The sequence below is a fragment of the Cynocephalus volans genome, chromosome 14 (assembly GCF_027409185.1).
Source record: "Cynocephalus volans isolate mCynVol1 chromosome 14, mCynVol1.pri, whole genome shotgun sequence".
Classification (NCBI taxonomy): Eukaryota; Metazoa; Chordata; class Mammalia; order Dermoptera; family Cynocephalidae; genus Cynocephalus; species Cynocephalus volans.
In genome coordinates, this window is record NC_084473.1 from 77,091,708 (window position 1) to 77,110,776 (window position 19,069).

Here is a 19,069-nt window from a genome sequence, read left to right on the forward strand (position 1 = left end):
TTTCCCTTGTACAAGAGTCAAGCTCTTCTCAGTCCTCAGTCCCCCAGAGTCAACTTCCACCTAGTGACCTGCAGTCAGCATGAGCAGTAAGCTTTGTGTTCTGCAGAGCCACCTCTATAAAGTCCAGTTCAGTACTCCTCTTCTGTGCTTAGGCTGGTACTCTTCCACTATCTGCAAGCCTCAACCCCAAACCATTCTTGTTTCTCTCAGACTTGTCTGAGTCTCAATGGAGCACAACGTATTTTCAAGAAAGTGTTTTATCAGAGCTGGTAATACAATAGGTTGTGGTTACTACTTTTTTAAAAAACACTTTTTATTGTGGAAAGTTTCCAGCATATCCCAAAGTAGCACATATATAATGAACCATCATACACTATCACCCAGCTTCAACAATTATGAACTAATGGCCATTCTTGTTTTTTCTACACTTCCACCCATTTCTCCAACCCCAGATAATTGTAAAGCAAATCCCAAGCATTATTTCATTCATAAACATCTCAATTATATATCTCTAAAATCAATGGACTCTTAAAAAAAAGTACTATTAGCACACTTTAAAATGTTAATATTTCACTAATGTAATTGGTACAGCCATTATGGAAAATGGTATGGAGATTCCTCAGATAACTACAAATAGAAGTCCCACATGATCCAGCAATTCCACTGCTGGGTATTTACTCAAAGGAATGGAAATCATCATGTTGAAGGGATATCTGTACTCCCATGTTTATTGCAGCTCTATTTACAGTATCCAAGAGATGGAACCAACCTAAATATCTATTGCTGGATGACTGGATAAGGAAAATGTGGTATATATACACAGTGGAATATTAATCTGCTATAAAAAGAATGAAATAGTGCCATTTGCAGCAACATGGATGAGTTTAGAGAAAATTACGTAAAGTGAAATAATCCAAGCACAGAAAGAAAAATACCGCATGTCCTCAGTCATAAGTGGAAGCTAAAAAATAGATAAAAAAGGAAAGATACAATAATCACAATAATACATTGAACTTTCAAAAGGAAAGAACAGAATTGAAGTTACAATAGGTGGGAAAGGAGGAAGGGGGTAAGGAAGGAATTGGTAAAGGGCCAGGAAAAATGATTACATTATATAATGTTGAATATACTAATTATCCTGATTTGAGCATCACATATTACACACAAGTATTGATATTCAACGCTGTACCCCACTGCTGTATGCAATCAACTGTTTCAATGCTATAAAATATAAATAAAATATTATCTCACTAATATCATCAAATATTTAATATGTAAATTTTCTTGATGGTTTCATAAATGTGCTTTTACATATTTATTCATTTACATATTTAGATACATATATAATTTATCTGTTCTATTTAGGATGCAAATAAGGTCTAGACTTTTTGTCCATGGTTTCTCATCATCAGAATTTTCACAATTGCCTCTGTGGTTTATTTTACATATTTCTTAGTGTCTTGAATTTCCTGTAAATTGGGAGTCGATCCTAAGGGCTGATCATCTCTGGGTTTTGTTTTGTTTTTGGTAAGAATATTGCATAGGTAGTGTCATGACCTTCAGTCAAGAGACATAATATTTGGTTGTTTTTTTTTTAATGTTAAGACATTGAAGACTCAGTCGAGAGCAATTATTTCATTAAGAATGTTTTTTTTTTTTTTTCCCCTTACAGAAATGCAAGAAAATATTACCAAAGATCTGGTTCCTGGGGCATTTTTAAGTTTTCATGTTGTGTTGCTGAATTCTTTAGTAATTTTCCACTGCTCACAAAAGCGTGATCTCAGGTCTCTCTCACACACCAAGCAAGGATGGTAGAGAGCAAACAAAGCCATCATCTAAAATCATCATTTTATACAATAAAACATTGTTCAAAGCAGATATAGGAAGAATTTCATTGAAGATTAAAAGACAGAACTTTACGTTAAATACATATGTCTTTCTGGAAAATTCTCCACACTATTCTGATTTTTTTTCTCATGTCACTATGGATATGGGACATTGTACTCTGGACTCACATCGAGAACCAGAATGTAGGAACCATCATTAAATACCATATGGGTGACAAACATCCGCTAGAAGGTAATATGGAAATGTACCTAGCCAAGTGAAAGGTGTAATTCAACTTAATCTTTGAAAATATCTTTCATCCATCAATTTTGTATCATGCACTGCATGAGGCACTTGGAATATAAAATAAACTAGAATACAAATATAACAAAGATTTAATCAAAATGGGGAGTGAAGCCAATATGATAGAACAAAATAAATTGAAGTTAGGAGACCTGTATTGTTAGTCTCTTCTCTGTTTCTAAGAAGCTTCATGACCCTGGGCAATTAATATTCTTTCCTGTGAGTGGGTACAACAAAGTATATTTGTCTGTTCACAGACTTAGTTTAAAAACTAAGTGAAATAGTAAAAATTACGTGAAGAATCAAAGGTGAATTATAAAATATGTGAAACTGTATAGTAATATTTAGAACTCAATTAAGCTGTGATTTCTTCTAGTATGTAGTCTCACTGCAGTAGACGTAATGTCTCCTCCATTTTCCTTAAAAGCTTTAAAACAGGATTCTTTACTCTGATTTATTGAAGTAATCTTTGAAGGTATTCCTACTGTCACCATTAACTCATCTCATTTTGCTGAGAAGACAGCCCTCTGACTGTGAAGTGACTTTTGCGGCTGGTCAGCGGTTGAGCCTCCTGATCTGCAGTTCTGTACTGTCCCCACTACTGTCTCACTAGGTTTCTTTCACACTGGGAATTATACACACGTGTAGTGCATTTTAATCTGTTAGGGCATCAAGGCATGGTAGGAATGTAGCTGGGTTTCTAAGACTAGAGGTGAGCAGGATACAAAATGACAGATGGCCAAGAGGTTCCCAGGGATTTTCTCTCTGCTAATCATCTGATCACTTATTCTATCTGCCCTCCTGCTCCTACTCCTTGCAGCCCTTCCCCTCTCCTCTGAACTTTGTAATTTCCACTCTCCTGTCCTCTTGACACCAGCCTGGTGGGACGGGACATTGTTTTGATGGTGGCTTTGTGTGCTGTTGACCTTGGCCAATCAATCTGACCTTGTATTATCAACTCTCACTTCTTGAAGAAAAGAAGTAACATAAGTTGAATTGCTTGGCCTGAGAACTTGAATTCAGTTTAGCTGTTTTGGCTGGTATAGTGTTTTTAAAAAATCAAATTTGAATGCCTTTGTATTGGATCTGCACATTCTAATTTGCTGTATTCTTCACCATTGCCTATTGAATTATACCAGATTTTTCTATGCATTTCTCATCTCTGCCTGGCCCCTGAAAGCACTTGCGTTGGCTACTGGTGGACAGATCAGGGTAATCCATAGGGGGAAACAGCTCAAAGAAACCTAGTTAAAATGCATCATTGTGTGTGCTTGAGAATCTTTAAGAAATAATTTGTTATTAGCACCCTGTTCTTCTAGCAGAAGTGCCTAAATTAGCATAAGAAGTAGTAATATTTGGTTCAGCACTGAAGAGTGCCCTTATCTTATTTCTGAAAGCATTCTCCTGGAAGTGACACCTTCCAGAGAAGGTGCAACAGTACACTTGCCCTGTGCCTAAGCGTGATTTTCACTCAAATCCTCTTTGATACAGGTTGCAAATTTGGCCTGTTCCATCTCCAACAATGAGGAAGGGGTGAAATTAGTCCGGATGGCAGCCACCCAGATTGACAGCCTGTGTCCCCAGGTAAGCTTTGTTCACTTTGTTTCCAAAGCCCATTGGTGACCTGATATTCACGCTCCAGCCTTCGTGCACCCCCTTTTCTTGCCCTGTTTCCTCTCACTGGGTAATGCTGCCTGTCATTCATGGGCTATTTTGAGTTGCACCTTTCTCAAAAAGAATTCCTGTCTCTTCAGAATTACAGTGGCAATTCTTGTTCTTTTCACTCATATTGACATTCTCTCATTTTAGGTTGTGATTTAAATGTTCCATATCTACTTCCCTTGTCTCAACAACTACATTATAAGCTTGTACATGCAGAAAGCAAGAGTTATATTTCTGCCACACCTGTGCTAAGTAAATAGGACTTGTCCAGTAAATACTTTTTGAAACCTGAGGCTAATTTCTGTGTTTTGGAAAGAAGAAAAGCAAAGCAAACAAAAACTAATGGAAATTGATAACCTAATTTATCTTTCATGTTTTGTATTATCATCCTGAATACTGAGAATCCACTTATCTGTAGAACCTACAGGGCTCAGGGTTTCCAGATGGTCTTTGACCTGCTTGTCCCTCTTTTGAAGAGTGTGGTCGTAACATTTCTGGATTGCTTCTAACATAGGTCATCAATGCTGCTCTCACACTGGCTGCCCGGCCACAGAGCAAAGTTGCTCAGGACAACATGGACGTCTTCAAAGACCAGTGGGAGAAGCAGGTCCGAGTGCTGACAGAGGCTGTGGATGACATCACCTCAGTGGATGACTTCCTTTCTGTCTCAGGTAATCACAAACAGGCCCCTTACAAGGCTGCTGGAGGAGGATAACAGGGTGAGATAAGGCACATCTCACAAAAGTCATGGGTCTGTGTTTCAAGTGCACTTCTTGGTTCTTTAGACCTTCAATCATCTCTGCATATGTGATTATAACACCCTCTTAAATTCTTTTTTGGTGTGTACATTATTTCAAGACCCTGAGTCAAGGCATTAGAGGAGAAAGAAACACAACTTTCTGATAAAGAAATCAGAACCGGTTTCTTGGAGTTTATTTTTAGCAAGGTAGCCTTTTGATACGTCTGAATCACCATGTAAAAAAGGGCCTTGGAATATGGGATTGGCTAATCTGCATGATTTATGTCTTAAAAATAGGCAGTCATTCCAATTTGGCTATGTTAAGTGGGTCGTTTTTCCAGTAAGTGAATGTTTGTGATAACTCAGGTAGAAATATCAGCCTCATGATTAACCCATTAGAGCTACGTGGGAACTATCGAGGCTTTGAGCACTAGTCTATGATTTTTGCAGAAGGAAGTGAATGAAAGAAGAATTAGTCATCACTTGAAATTGTAACTTTCTTCTTTGTAAATGAAGCCAGACTGGGTGATACTAGTAGATTTGAATAACTGTGGAGTGAATTTGACCTTTAAAAGGACTCCTCAATGTTGTTTCAAGATTGGGCTACCAGCCAGCAAATGGGCCTTTTTCCAAACCCATCTGACCAAATACATTTGGCCTGGTTCACCTGGAAGAGTCTCTGTGGGGAAGAGGCCACTGGAAACATCAGCGTCCTTTGTGAGGCATTAAAAGAAACAAGAGACCCTTGAAAATTTAAATTGGCCAGGTGTTGATTCTCCGCACAGTTGTGTGGAACTCACATCTACGGACTCAGTGAGCATGGCCCTGACTTGACCTGCTGGTTCTCGGCAGATTGAGGCCTGAGAGGGAGGGAAGGCATCACTGCGGGTGGGAGCCAGGCAAGCAGGACCTCCGAATGCAACAGTGTGGAAGTGATTTTAGGGGAGAGCTGTCATGTTTGGAAATTTTTCCTATTGCAGTGTTTTCTTTTCATGAAGAAACAGACAATGAATTCCCACTGGTGGCTTGTGTTTAAGGCTTGTCTGAGAGCAGCTCAGATTTGAATCTATAGATTTGATAGATAATCGAAAAGCCACCTTTTCCATGATGGAAGGCAAAACAAGGCAGAAGAGAAAAATGAGCTAACGTGTGCTCAGTGTCTCTAATTTGCCTCTCTGCTGTTTGCTTTAATTCTCACCACAATTCTATGAAATAGGTATTCGTATTCTGTCTTCCTTTGAGAAAAAGTTATTGAGAGGGTAGGTAATTTGGCAGAGATGGTATTATAATCTGGATCGTCTTTTCAGAAATTAGAAAGTTCTCAATGAGTCAAGACAGAAAGAAATTTCCTTTGGTGACTTTTACTTTCATTGCAGGTTCCCTTCTGCCACCTCTGGTATCTTCCTTCCAATCTCTATTTCCTGTCAGAAACCTGTCTTGATTTTCATTCCCAAAGGGTTTTGTTTTTGGTGACTTGCCACAGCAACTATTCACTTAAATATCCCCATATCTAGGGGTTGGCTGATAATGGAAGTCAATATGTTACCATCCCTGGGGTTTTTGCTTTGCTGATGGCTGAGTCCTAACATTATAAAAGATACTCCAAAAATACATCTCTCATAAGGTGCTTAAAAATTAATTGAGTAGGCAATTTTGGGATTTGGGTGGTGGGGAAGAGAAAGGTGGTCACCAATGCTGAGCTTCTTTCTAGTATACTGTCCATTTTTGCCAGGATGACAACAAATGCCACCTGCCCCAACAGGAGTCAGGAGGCCTCTCCAACCATCCCCACATCTCACTCAGCAATCCTGAGAGCCCCTGGAAATCTTCCTCTGCATCCTCTTCTACCTACAAATAAATAGAAAATATGCATACACTGCCTGTTTCAGAGAGGAATCATTGCAGAACATAAAACTTTTCCAACTTACCCTTTTTTTAAAAATACTTGTACGGAAATTTCTGAGGGTAAGGAGAAGCAAGATGGGGAGGGTTTATCTCAGACCTTTTCAATAGTGTAAAGCTTTTTACAATTTTCCTCCCCCCAGCCCTGCTACCTTTCTCCCTGACATTCCTTTGTGCATCTCATTATCACCAGCAGCAAGAAAAGACTTTGGCTTCCACTGATAATGCTGTGCTGTCCAACCCCGGTGTTACAAGTGCTGCAGCATGCCACGACAGGAGAGCGAGCAGGTGCTGTCAGGGAGCCAGGCTGGCAGGGTCTGCCGGAGTCTGCCTTTGGAGTTGACAGTCAGAGGCAGCAGGCACTTTTCCACAGACGGGGCTTGACTCTGTCCTGCTGGTGGGCTGTGGACACAAACCAACAGTTGGGGAAAATACTTTTCACTCCTCCCTGAGCTGGAGCCAAATATTTGTATCAGGAAATTGCAAGCGTGGCCCAGGAGACATTTTGGAATGGCATTAATGACATTTTATGTATCAGTATCTTCTTGGGGGAATATCTGATCTGGCAGGAAACTCTATTTAAAAAACAAAATAAAAAGGTCTTTGTTTTTATAGCATGATAGCTTTTTTTTTTTCTTTTCATGCTACCTGAACTTGTGTATCTGAGTGTTTAATTTGCCCATATGAAATGCAACAAGTTTGAGGAGCAATGATGCTAGCTATCAACATTACAGGAGCAAAACCAATTTTCAGAGGTGGTCTGGGCTCATAAAGTGAAATGGCTGTGTTAGAACATTTAAACTTTTCCCACTGGGCTAAAACTACAATTTTTAATAGGGTTTTAAAATGAGCATCTTGGCATTAATCATGTGACAGTTTAATTCTTGGGTGTAGCTCACAAAATAGTAGAAATATAAGATCTGAAAAAGCTATTAACTCAGTCACACAATGTCCAAGAGTTTTGTTTCTTTTCTTCTTCGTCTTTTTTTTTTTTTTTTTGAACGCTAGGATCTTGAGTTTGTTTTCTTTTAAAAATTTACATAGTGAACTTTGTTTCTGAATTTACAAACTATAGCTTTGTGGTTTATAATAATCAAATAGTTTGGTCATCATTGATTTTTATAACAAAATTCTTTTTTGAAAGAGAAAGGTTGCAAACGTTCAAGGAAGCTTATCACAAAATACGTTGCAGTCAGTCTAATGTTTCGGTACATGTTTAAATACCATACTTTATTCAAGAGTGTACCCTCCAAAGTGCCTGGGCAGTTTTTCCCTGCAATGGGGTAATCTCTGGAATGCCTATGGCTTTTACGACTACTTTCTCCTCTATTCTATTCTGGTTAGAACAGCATTTCTGTGTCTCCTTACTTTATGAATCCTTTGTCTTCAAAATACCTTAGGATAAAAGTTTGCAATTGATTGCCCCTTTCCAATGGACATGTTCATTCGTATCTTTTTTGATAGCCTGCTGTAAGGGATGCTATCAGGAATGCAAATATGAATCAAGTGTGGATTCTGTTTTCAAATAACTCACTGCTCTTCTTGATATATACTAGACCATGTGCTTCCAAATCTGTGGGCCTCAGACCTGAGGGCACAGGGATGGGAGGCGAGACGATATTACAGGGGGTGTAGGAATCCATGTATACACCAAGTGTCATCTTTTGACCAAAATGTTTATGTCTACATGAACAGGTACAGCTCTTTTTCAAGTACATTGTTGGTATCTAGAAGAATAAAATACTAATCTTTTTGAAAACAGTCCAAATCATAGTAGCTTTTACATGCATACCATTCATTAACATAACTACTGTTATGAAGGAATTGTGGTTCATATTTTTGTAAAAGGGGTACCTCTAATTAGAGAAGATGGAGAAACACTGAGTAAACTATCCTAACATTTAAAAAAAAAAAAAGTTGATTCTGAAAAGTCAGTCAATTAGTAAAATTTAAAGTTAGTAAAATTAATACTTTATATAATATGATTAATTTGACTAACCATTTAACTAATTAGTTGATGATTTGACTGATTAAAAGCAGTATATTTGTTATTATGGGTTTTTAGTCTATGCTGGTTTTCTCCAAATAGGTATAATTATATTTCTAAAAGCATGTTTTTTTTCTTGCTTCTTAATTAAATTAGTTGTGTATTTCCAGTTTAGGAAATAGTTTTTTTTTTAAATCCTATCATTTCATTTTAATATATTGGGTCACAAGTGAGCTTCTTAAAGTTTTCTAAAAAATTTATTAACTCAGAGATTAATATCTAATGTAATTAACAGAATCCCCACTGTTTTGCATTCAGCTCCAAAAACCATCTTTAAGCTATGCACAGAAAACCAGCAGCTATGCCTTTTCTTATACTTCTATATTATTCAAAGAAAATGGCAACCGGATGCATGTTTTTGGCACAACTCCCCTTCAAGTTGTTCATTTTCAGGGCACGTTTTAATTGTCTCAAGGAATTCAGGGCAGGCAGACAGGCTTATCTGAATAAAACTTTTATATTTAAAATCCTCTACCAAGTTTCATTTGTGTAAACCTTTTCCTCAGGTGTCCCTTTAGGTGAAATTGTGTGATATAGTGCAAGATTTCATTAAGAGAGAGTTTTTGGAAGTCCCTTAACCAAAATGAAAACTTCTTAAATCTATAGTCTCACAACTGTGTCTTTTTTTATTTCACTCAGGAAAATATCGGCATTCAGGGAGTACTGCTTTTTGTGAGTTTAAGAATTCTGAATATTAAAATTTAAACATTTTACTATGTTTATCTTTTAATTTATATTTGAAATTAACTAAAGAATGTAAAATTCAGAAACTTACAATGGTTTGAGTGAAAAGGTCATATTTTTTGAGATCAGAATGGATGTTCCTCTATAAAAAGTAAGTTATACTTTGCAATTTTCTACTTAATGTGCTAACACAGCCAATATCCCCTCCAAGTGTTTGGTTTAATGAACAAAGATGAGATCCCCAGTGGAGAATGGGATTTGCTGAGTACTTTCCCTTTTCTCCTTGTTTGAGAACTTTAACATTAGAACTAGCCCTGAAAACTTCTTGAAGAGTTACTAATTTATTTTAATCCTTTACTAACTATTCATTGAGTTTGGCAGTTATAGTTTTAAAAAATTAACAAATTACTTAAGATTATTTTCAAACTTGTTTGTTTAAAGCATATGTTTGTGTTTGTGTGTCTTCATCTCTTTGAGCTGCTATAACAAAATATCATAAACTGGGTTGCTTATAAACATGAATTTATTTCTCATGGTTCTGGAGTCTGGGAAGTCCAAGATCAAGGTGTCTGGTGAGAATCTGCTTCCTAATAGTCTTCTCACTGTAACCTCATATGGTGGAGAGGGTCGGGGATCTCTCCCTGGCCTCTTCTGTAAGCGCACTTATCCCATTCATGAGGGTTATGCCCTTGTGACCTAATCACCTCCCAAAAGTCACACCTCTTAATACCATCACCTTGAGAGTGAAGATCTCTACATATAGATTTTGGGGGGACATAACATTCATTCCATTACAGTTTGTGGGTGTATATATGTGCATGCAGATTAAAATTTTTTTTTCCATAGAGCACTATGCTTTTTGAACATTTCTTTAAAATTTGGTTTCTGAGGAATGTTCAAGGGACATAACTACAAATTTCACATTGGATATGGGACATACAAAATTGTACATATGCTAAAATGTAGGGGACAAAATGTGTGTTTTCTCTCTTGTCAGTAGAGAGTGTAGCCTCACCTCCTGCCTACTTGGTTTCCACTTTGGGCAATGACAGGAGAGTGATTCTGACCTTGACTCTGATACGACTGAACCAGCCACAAGACTGGATCATATTTTAATGATGGGAAACACTGTGATCTTTACCTGATCAATTTTTTCCCCATATTTCCCAATATTCCCAAGGTCTGTTTACACCTTGTGCATGACATGATACACCTTGTGGGTGATATTTGTTTGCTCTATACTTTTCCTTTAATGTCTCCTTAAAACGTGATCAAACAAATGTATATCTGGAGCTTTGACACTGGTTATGTTTAGAAATGTTTCTACTTGGTCAGATTGACTTTGTGTTGGCTGCCACAGTGATTCCTAAAAGACCCTTTGGTGCAATAAATCTCAAACTTTGAAACAAAGTAAGAGACATTCTTTAACGTCTTCAGTGGTCCTTCAGTGGTCCTCAAAGTGTGGTACCCAAACTAGAAGCATTAGCATTACCTGGGAACTTGATAGAAACTCGATTTCCTAGGCTCTCTCCTAGACCTACTGAATCAGAAACACCAGGAGTGGCACCCAGCAGTCTGTGTGATGCTACAAGCCCTCTGGCTGATGCTCAGGTTTGAGAAACATTATTGTAGTTATAAACTATGTCCCTTAGATACCATTTCAGCGTTACGAGGCATGTATTGAGATGTGCAAGGTGAGGGCTCGCAACATTTGGTGAATGAGTTTTACTTATTAATCTGAGTGATGTGAAGTCATATAAATGTGTACATGTCCTCTCCACAGAAAATCACATCTTGGAGGATGTGAACAAGTGTGTGATAGCTCTCCAAGAGGGGGATGTGGACACTTTGGACCGGACTGCAGGGGCCATCAGGGGCCGGGCAGCTCGAGTCATACACATCATCAATGCTGAGATGGAGAACTATGAAGCTGGGGTTTATACCGAGAAGGTGCTGGAAGCTACGAAATTGCTTTCTGAGACAGGTAAGAATGGGATAGATCTGGCCAAAATGTTAATGCTACTGGTTAATGTCCATATCTGAACGTATCTGGTTCATTGTTTTCTATAGACCTTTATGCTTCTATTGCACATAATCCTGGAAAGGGTGGAGTACTTGAATACTGTCTTTCTTGAGTTTGAATTTGAATAACTTTAGGAAATTAACAGTTTCATTGCTTTTCATGTATATATTTCTTTATAGTTTTTGTAGGCAATCTCATTTGATTCTCATAATGACTTGATAAAGTAGGCAGAGAAATTTTTATTATCCCCAATTACAGATGACAAAATGGAGGTTTGAATCAGCTAAGTGATTGGAACAAGGTCTCAAGGCTAGAAAATAGTGCAGATATGATTGAAACTTGGAATCTTGAACTTGAAAATCATTTTCCAACTATCACTTGAGAGGATAAGACATTGAGGAAGAATTCTGTACAGCCAATGGAAAGCATAAAGGTAGTGTATGGGTATGAAGTGCTGAAAGAAAAGAGGTCACAGCTGCTGACAAAGAGTTAGACTTTCAACATATTCCCTTTCCTTCAAAGAAAGCCTTACATGCCCTCCTCCAGGGGCATGTATGTGGCTGCCTGCTGGGGACTCACTGCTGGGGTGAGACACAGTTTCTCATGAAGCCTGTCATAGCTCTCTGGTGCATTGAGATGGAAAAAAAACTTATTTCCACTGAGTTAGCAGGACAATCTTACAACTTTGAAGATTGCATCCAAGACTGGCCTGTTTTTAGTCATTTTTGCTCTTGACTAAGATATCTTGGCTTTAGACACTTTATCCCTCATACCTTGTATATTTGCATGTATGGCAGGTATAGAGAGAAAATTTAGTGAAAGAAGACTATGGGATGGAAAGAGAATTTAACTCTGTTGGGTGGAGTTATAAATGAGCAACAAATTGGGTCGTGTATATGCACATAAGGTCTCTCTCCTCAAGCTCCAGTGGGGACCTTCTTGAATTTGCACATGGACTTTGAATGCCACTAGTCATATTAAAAATAGATATCTCTGAAATGGCAGGTACAGCAATGTTTCAAGTTTGGCATAAAGCATGCTTGTAGAAATGTTTCTTTTTATAGGAAAAAGATTTACAAAAACTTCTGTAGATATTTGTTAACCTGGAGTAGCTGGGGGAAAAAAACGCATATAAACACGGGAATTGGTGTTTCTGTCTGAAATATAAGCAGAAAAGGGAATAGTGTAATGTCTTGTAATAAAGAACACATCTAAAGATTATTGCTTTTGTACAAGTGAATAGATATGATGTTGATGGGGGAGGGGGAAGAGGGAGTGGAGAAAGAGGATTTGGTAAAGGGACACGAAAATCAACTACGTTGTGTATTGATAAATTAAAATGAAAAATAAAAGAAATACTATTCAACACTAAAAGGAAATGAGCAATCAAGCCACAAAAAGATATAAACAAACCCTACATTTCTATTACTAACTAAAGAAGCCAGTCCAAAATGGATACTTAACTGATTCCAGCTATAGGACATTCTGGAAACAGTAACAGTATGGCAAAGGTAAAAAGATCGCTAGCTTCCGGTGTTGGGGGATGGAAATGGCTGAATAGACAAAGCACACAAGATTTTTAGGGCAGTGAGAATGCTCTGTATGGTAATATAATACTAGATACATGCCATTTTACATTTATCTAAACTCATAAAATATCCAACACTGAAATTAAACCCTAATGTAAACTATGAAGCTACTATGGTTGATTATAATGTGTTAAGTGTATTAAAAAATAATAAAAATAAAATCAACACTAAAAATGTTCCATTTGTAGTAAAAATTTAATAAACAAGAAATAAAATAAAAATAAAGATTATTGCTCGTGAGAATCCTTACAGACTTAAGTTAGAAACAATAACTATAGTTATAAGATTTATCTGCATTTTATTTAGCTTAGATTCAGCACTGTTTTCTTTCCAACATGCTTGCCCTTTGCATTCAACAGAGCAACACACAGCAAGCCATGATATTTTTTTCCTCACTTGGAAGAATTAGAAACAGGCATTTCACTCTCTAAAGGACTTCTTAAAAATTTTTTACATTTTTTTTCCCTTAGGGAGACCACTTCACATTTCTGTGGTTCTCGGCTCCTGACCTATCAGCTCTATTTTCTTACAAAGTCTTAGCTTCATATGGTATACATCTGACACACAGTAGCACTCACTTGAATCTGACACTGTACAAAGAGTATCAGAGAAGGGTGGAAGACAAAGACAGGATTCTCAATTCCTACCTGCTCATGACTGGTTTGAATGACAATTGTGGCAGATGAAAGACACAGAGCACATTGCCAATTTACATGTGACTTTGTACCTACAGAGAATTCAGGCACTGTTCAGGAGACATTTTAGAGTTTTTTTCTTATTGGGTCTTTAATAACAGGAGTGTCATCCACTGGGTCAAAATCTACTTAAAGGCAAGAACAGTTGCTTAGTTGATTGAAATATTTTGACATAATTTTCACCCAAAGTCTTGAGATGTAAATAATTTTCTGGTTGATTTTCTACTAAAAAAAAAAAATTAAATAAATAGAAATATATCAGTGAAAAAGAGCCATCCATCCTGGATTGTTGTTAGTCAAGATTTTACTCTTACTTGTTCATTGTCAGAGCTTTAAAATTCTCATCCTAGCTTTTCCTTGCAGTGATTGAACAGTTTGAGTATTTAACTAAAATCATCTTTCTTATTTTGATGTCCATATCCAATAATTCAATAGATTACAGGAACAGAACATTTAGATTCTATTTCTCAGAATCTATTAAAGATAACTAGGAAGGTAACCAGGTATGCACAACTTTAGTAGAAAATATAGGAATACGTGTCAAGGAAAAGTAGATGTTAGTGGGCTAAGAACTAGAATATGCAAAGGTATATAAATTTGTATATAAATTTGTTTGTCTCCAATTGTTCTTTTCTTTCTTAAACAGGAACAGTATTGTCTCTCTCTTTGTGAGTAACTGGAGAGGTAGCCAAAGAAATGAAAGCAAAAACTTTAGTGTTAACTCACTTATTGTGAATTAGAATTGCTGGAGAATGTGCCTGCATACACTAGATTCATGGAGTTTGAGAAAGTCCATAGGATCAGTTCTGTAATTATGGTTGTTGGTTATATATATTGTTTGAAATGAACTAGTATTAATGTCAGTGTTTGGCTGTGCTAAGAACACACACATCGACAAAATAAAACTATGTGTATTACTGATGCCCAAATATCTACTTTTGGGTTAATGTTTTGTTTCTGGTTTAAAAAAAAAAAATTCTTAGAGCCATATTGCCATATTGAATTGGTCACTTTTCCGTTTGAATCCATCAAATTTAGTCCTGCGAGTACATTTGATTTGGGGGAGAGAATAGAGGGGTAGTAGGTAAGAAGGAGAGGGTGCTAAGAGAAAGATCAAGAAAAAGAAGACGAAATGTCATGTGTGGGTTTTGGGGGGTTTTTTCGTTGTTGTTGCTGTTGTTGGGTTTTTTTTGTTGTTGTTGTTGTTTTTGACTTGCCACATCTACTAGGTTCTGCCCAGTTTTTAAAATCTGAATCATTCGATTCAAGAGTTTAAGTCAGAAGTTCTCAACTTCTGCATTATCAGCACTTTGGTCTGAGTAATTCTTCCTTGGGGGTAGGGGGATAAGCTGTCCTGTGCATTATAGGGTGCTTAGCCGCATCCCTGGCCTTCACCCACTAGACACTTGTGGCATCTCTTCCCTCCCCACTCAAAGTTGTGACAACCAAAAATGTATGTAGACATTGACAGATACCCCGAGGGCGGGGGGGAGGAGAAATAATGCCCACTGAGAATCATGGCCCTAAGCTAAAGAAGTATCCCCCAATAGAGACTGGTTTGAACAGGTTAAAACAAAGCCTCTATATTGTGGACAACAGGGTAAGGTGAAGGGAAGTGGGATTGGGAGTATATTACCAAGAATTTACAAAAGGGCAGAATGCTCAAAAAACTTGTACTAAACTAGATGTTGCTGCTGAATGTGCTGGCCAGCACCTGTTTAGCCATGCGAATGATCACAGGGGTGGGTCGTTGTAGGGAGACCCCTACTTTACTACCTCGCTGCCTTCACTGAGTGGCTACAAAATTGAGAAGTATCCAAATAGTGACAAAACTGTCCCTGTCTTTTCCGTGAATTATTTTCTTTCTGCAGTAAATAAACCACAGACAGTTTTACTGAGGAAAGACGATAATTCATGGAAAAGAGTGTTCTGCTTAAGAGTGCTTTTTGTGTTAATATGAATGCTGAGTTAAATTTAAGAAAGTAATTTTGTGGATTATTAGTATGCTGAAATTGCAGGGCAATATTTACATAGGTAAATGTAAAAATTTACCTCTTTATTTTTTATAAAACTAATCTAGGCTGATGAAAATACAACGAATTGGATCTATAGCAGAGCCATTAAATACTTACATGGCATATTTGATGGGCTCTTCAATAAAACCTGAATTACAACAAATTGCCAACAGCTTGGTAGTAAGTACACGCTTGACCAGACCCATCTTCATAGATCTCATTTACAAAATCAGGTTGCCGCAGGAGGCTGAGGGGGGTGAAAGTGCATTTAGTGATAACATATTTAGATAGACATAGAGGAGCTCATTCTTCAGTGAATGGATTATATTGAAATGTCATTTTTATAAATTTGATAGCTGATGCGAGTTCATGGTAATGTGAACGTGATTAGGTTGAGAGATCTGAGATTCTACCAGACAGTTCTTCAGAAAAAAAAAAAAATAATACAGAATAAGAAAAAAATAAAGTATTTGTAAGTGAGCATTTTATGTTATTAAGCCCTCTGTATGCAGAAATTCAAATACCATTATTTGGGAGAACAAAGCTGATGGTATAATTTTTATACCATCTATAATCTATAAAGTTTCATAAGAATAAGAGGAGATTTTTTTAGACACCATTTTAATGTATTTTTCCTAGAAACTGTAAGAAGATCAGCAAATAGAAAGCACCCAAACTGGAAATAATATTGAGGGCTACATTTGGGACAGTACATTGCAGTAGAATGAATCCAGGTTAGAAATCGGAAGAACTCAGTTCCTTGACTGTTCCCAACTAACGGTGACCTTAAACAAATTAATCAATGCCTCTGGGACTTAGTTTTCTCCTGTAATGCCTAATGTTTTGTCATTCAGGGATGGTCAATATTATTAAATGTGGAACATGTGCATCACTGTTCTTGGCTTCCCCATGAGTGCTCTCAACGTGGACAGTCATTGCCCATGAATCCTCTGTATAAACCCTCTGCTCCATCTGGATGACTGCCTTTATTATTCTGTAGGCAAAACACATTTGTGTGGCTCCCTCTGTCCTCCTTGAATGTTCCCTATTTCTTTCTCCTCCTCCTCTACATCTGCTAATTGAACTTATCCTTTGAGATCTAGCTCAAATCTCATTTGGAGACAACAGAACTCTATCCATCTTTTGACATTTAGTATGTCTTCTTCAGTGTAAATGGCACTGCTCACATCTAGATTGTCAGTTCTTAGAGGTAGGTATGTCTAAGTACCCATGGTCTAGAATGGTGTTATCACATAGTTAACATTTAATATGCATGTGGTGATTAAATGAACACAAGAAATTAGAACATTACACCTTTTAAAAAAATTTTCAGTAGAGATCAGCAGCCCCAGTCTTATGGCTCAAGATTATAGGATAAACAGAGAAATTTATTTTCCTCCTACTTTCTGCTTATCAAAGGGAAACAATCTGATTGGCTGTTTGGGGTATACTTTCTCCATTTGAACTGATTCTTGTTGCTATCAGGATAGTCTTATGATTGGACAGGTCTGGGTGACCTGCCTATCCCTGTGGCTGGATATGGGGGGAAGTGGATGGGAGGTTAAATCAATATCAGAAGATTGTGGTAGGGGCAGCTTATTGGAAAGAAGAATAATTAGATATTATAGATAGTAAAGGATTATCACACTTTAAATCACTTCTCCACGACTGACCTTGAAATTAGATTATGAAAGTAATGAATTTTAACAGAAACTGTAATGACTAAGATTGTTCAGCCTAGACATCCTAATTATATTTTAAATGTATCTTAATATAACCCTAACTATTGGTGTAAAGTATTTTATTTCCCTCTGAAAGGTCAAAATGATGGGGAGATGGAGGAAATGTCTTACCTGTTGGTGGTTGTGGTATGCATGGTGGCTGGAAGTCAGAAGTGAGGGGAGAATGAACAGGAAATCTCATCCACTTACACAGACAATGTAGTTTTTCTCGATGCCTTTTCTATATGACTGAGACCTACACACTCTAGGTATTGTAGAGATCTGGCTGATAAGTTTTTAATAACTAAAATATTTACTTTATCCTGAAAGCAAATGCAGGGTTTCTGGTTCAGAACAAATTTATCATTGCTTACAAGAGAAATCCTGCAATTGCCCATGTTCCACTCTCCCTCTCAAGGCAGTGTGATGAGGGCAGATAGCTTCTGCACCTGCAGAGAAGGTCCATACTTCAGGAAAGAAACCACAGGATTATGAATCTGGGAGCTTATATGGGAATTGGTACTTACTGCTCTCTTCTCCTCCTGAGGTGGGAAGAGAAACCTTTGCTCTTTAATGTAAACAAATTCCTCTAGGAAATGTGCCCAGATTGTTATAACCCTGTGGAATATGAATACATGGCTCCTGGTTTTATATGTAAAGACATATCTCTGGAAAGGTAAACCTGTAAATCTCTCTCTAGGTTATTTCACTATCTTAGGACTCCTACTGAGTTATTCTTTGAACAAATTTACCTGTAGTTTTGGCTCAGAAAGCCCTGACAATGAAGAAGCATGAAAATATTTTGTCAACACTGGCTTATTGGTAAATTATATGTTCTGATAGAATTCAGATATTTCTAGCTCTCTAGGGAAGAGTGGCTGAAGAACCATTTCAGAAAACACAACTTTAACCAAATACCTTAAATAGAGAAATGTAAATGGTTCTTAATCAAAGGAGAAGTTGCTTGACCTCACTCACAAGATAAATACAAGTTAAAAATTACACCGAGAAACCATTGCCCACCAGAATGGCAAAAATCCGGAAGTTGTATGACATAGTCTGTTAAGGATAAAGAAAAATAAGGAGCCTTTTGTTTTGCTGGTAGGTATGCAAAATGGAGGGAATTTGGTGTTATCTATCAAGATTTTTTATCGTTTACCATTTGGAAATGATATTTTTATCATTTACCATTTGGAAAGCACTCTCATTTTTAAGGATCCGTTCTTTCTACGTACTGTCCTAAAATATGAAAACACATATTCATGAGGTTATTCATTATAGGATTATAGACTGAAATCAACACAAATATTTAGCACTAGGGCACTACTTGAATAAATTAGGATACAATCACAATGGAGTATACAGCTATAAAATGGAATGGGGATAACTATATAATCAATCTCTGGATATATTGTTAAGTAAAAAGCAAGGTAGAGAAAAGTATGTACAATATGCTCCATTTATTTTCATAAAAGATAAAAAATAGGAAGAATAAGATCTAGTGTTTTATAGCAATACAGGGAGACTATAGTTAACAACAAATTACTGTGTAATTTCAAGTAGTTAGTTGAGGTGATGTTGAATGTTCCCAATACAAAGAAGTGACAAAAGTATGAAGTGATAGATATGCTAGATAGCCTATGATCATTGCACACGTTGTAAGAGTACCCAAATATCACATTGTACTCCATAAATATATACAATGATCATGGGCCAATTAAGAAAAAAATAAAACAAAAATTTCAGAGACAGAAATAGATTAGAGGTTACCAGAAATGGGTGGGAAGGAATAATGAGATGTTTTCGCTTAATGGATATAGAGTTTGTTTAGGATGATAAAGTTTTTTTTTTCTTTTATTGTA

General features: G+C 37.0%; 1 protein-coding gene across 5 annotated transcripts in view; it reads left to right on the top strand.

Moving 5' to 3' along the window:
• CTNNA2 (catenin alpha 2) overlaps nt 1-19,069 on the top strand; it is a 952,135-nt gene that overhangs the window by 859,128 nt on the left and 73,938 nt on the right. For all 5 annotated transcript variants that reach the window (XM_063078019.1, XM_063078018.1, XM_063078020.1 and 2 more), the window contains 3 exons: nt 3,622-3,714; nt 4,307-4,463; nt 10,948-11,148. In XM_063078019.1, coding sequence (XP_062934089.1) covers nt 3,622-3,714; nt 4,307-4,463; nt 10,948-11,148 — 451 coding nt within the window. The remainder of the gene's footprint in view (nt 1-3,621; nt 3,715-4,306; nt 4,464-10,947; nt 11,149-19,069) is intronic.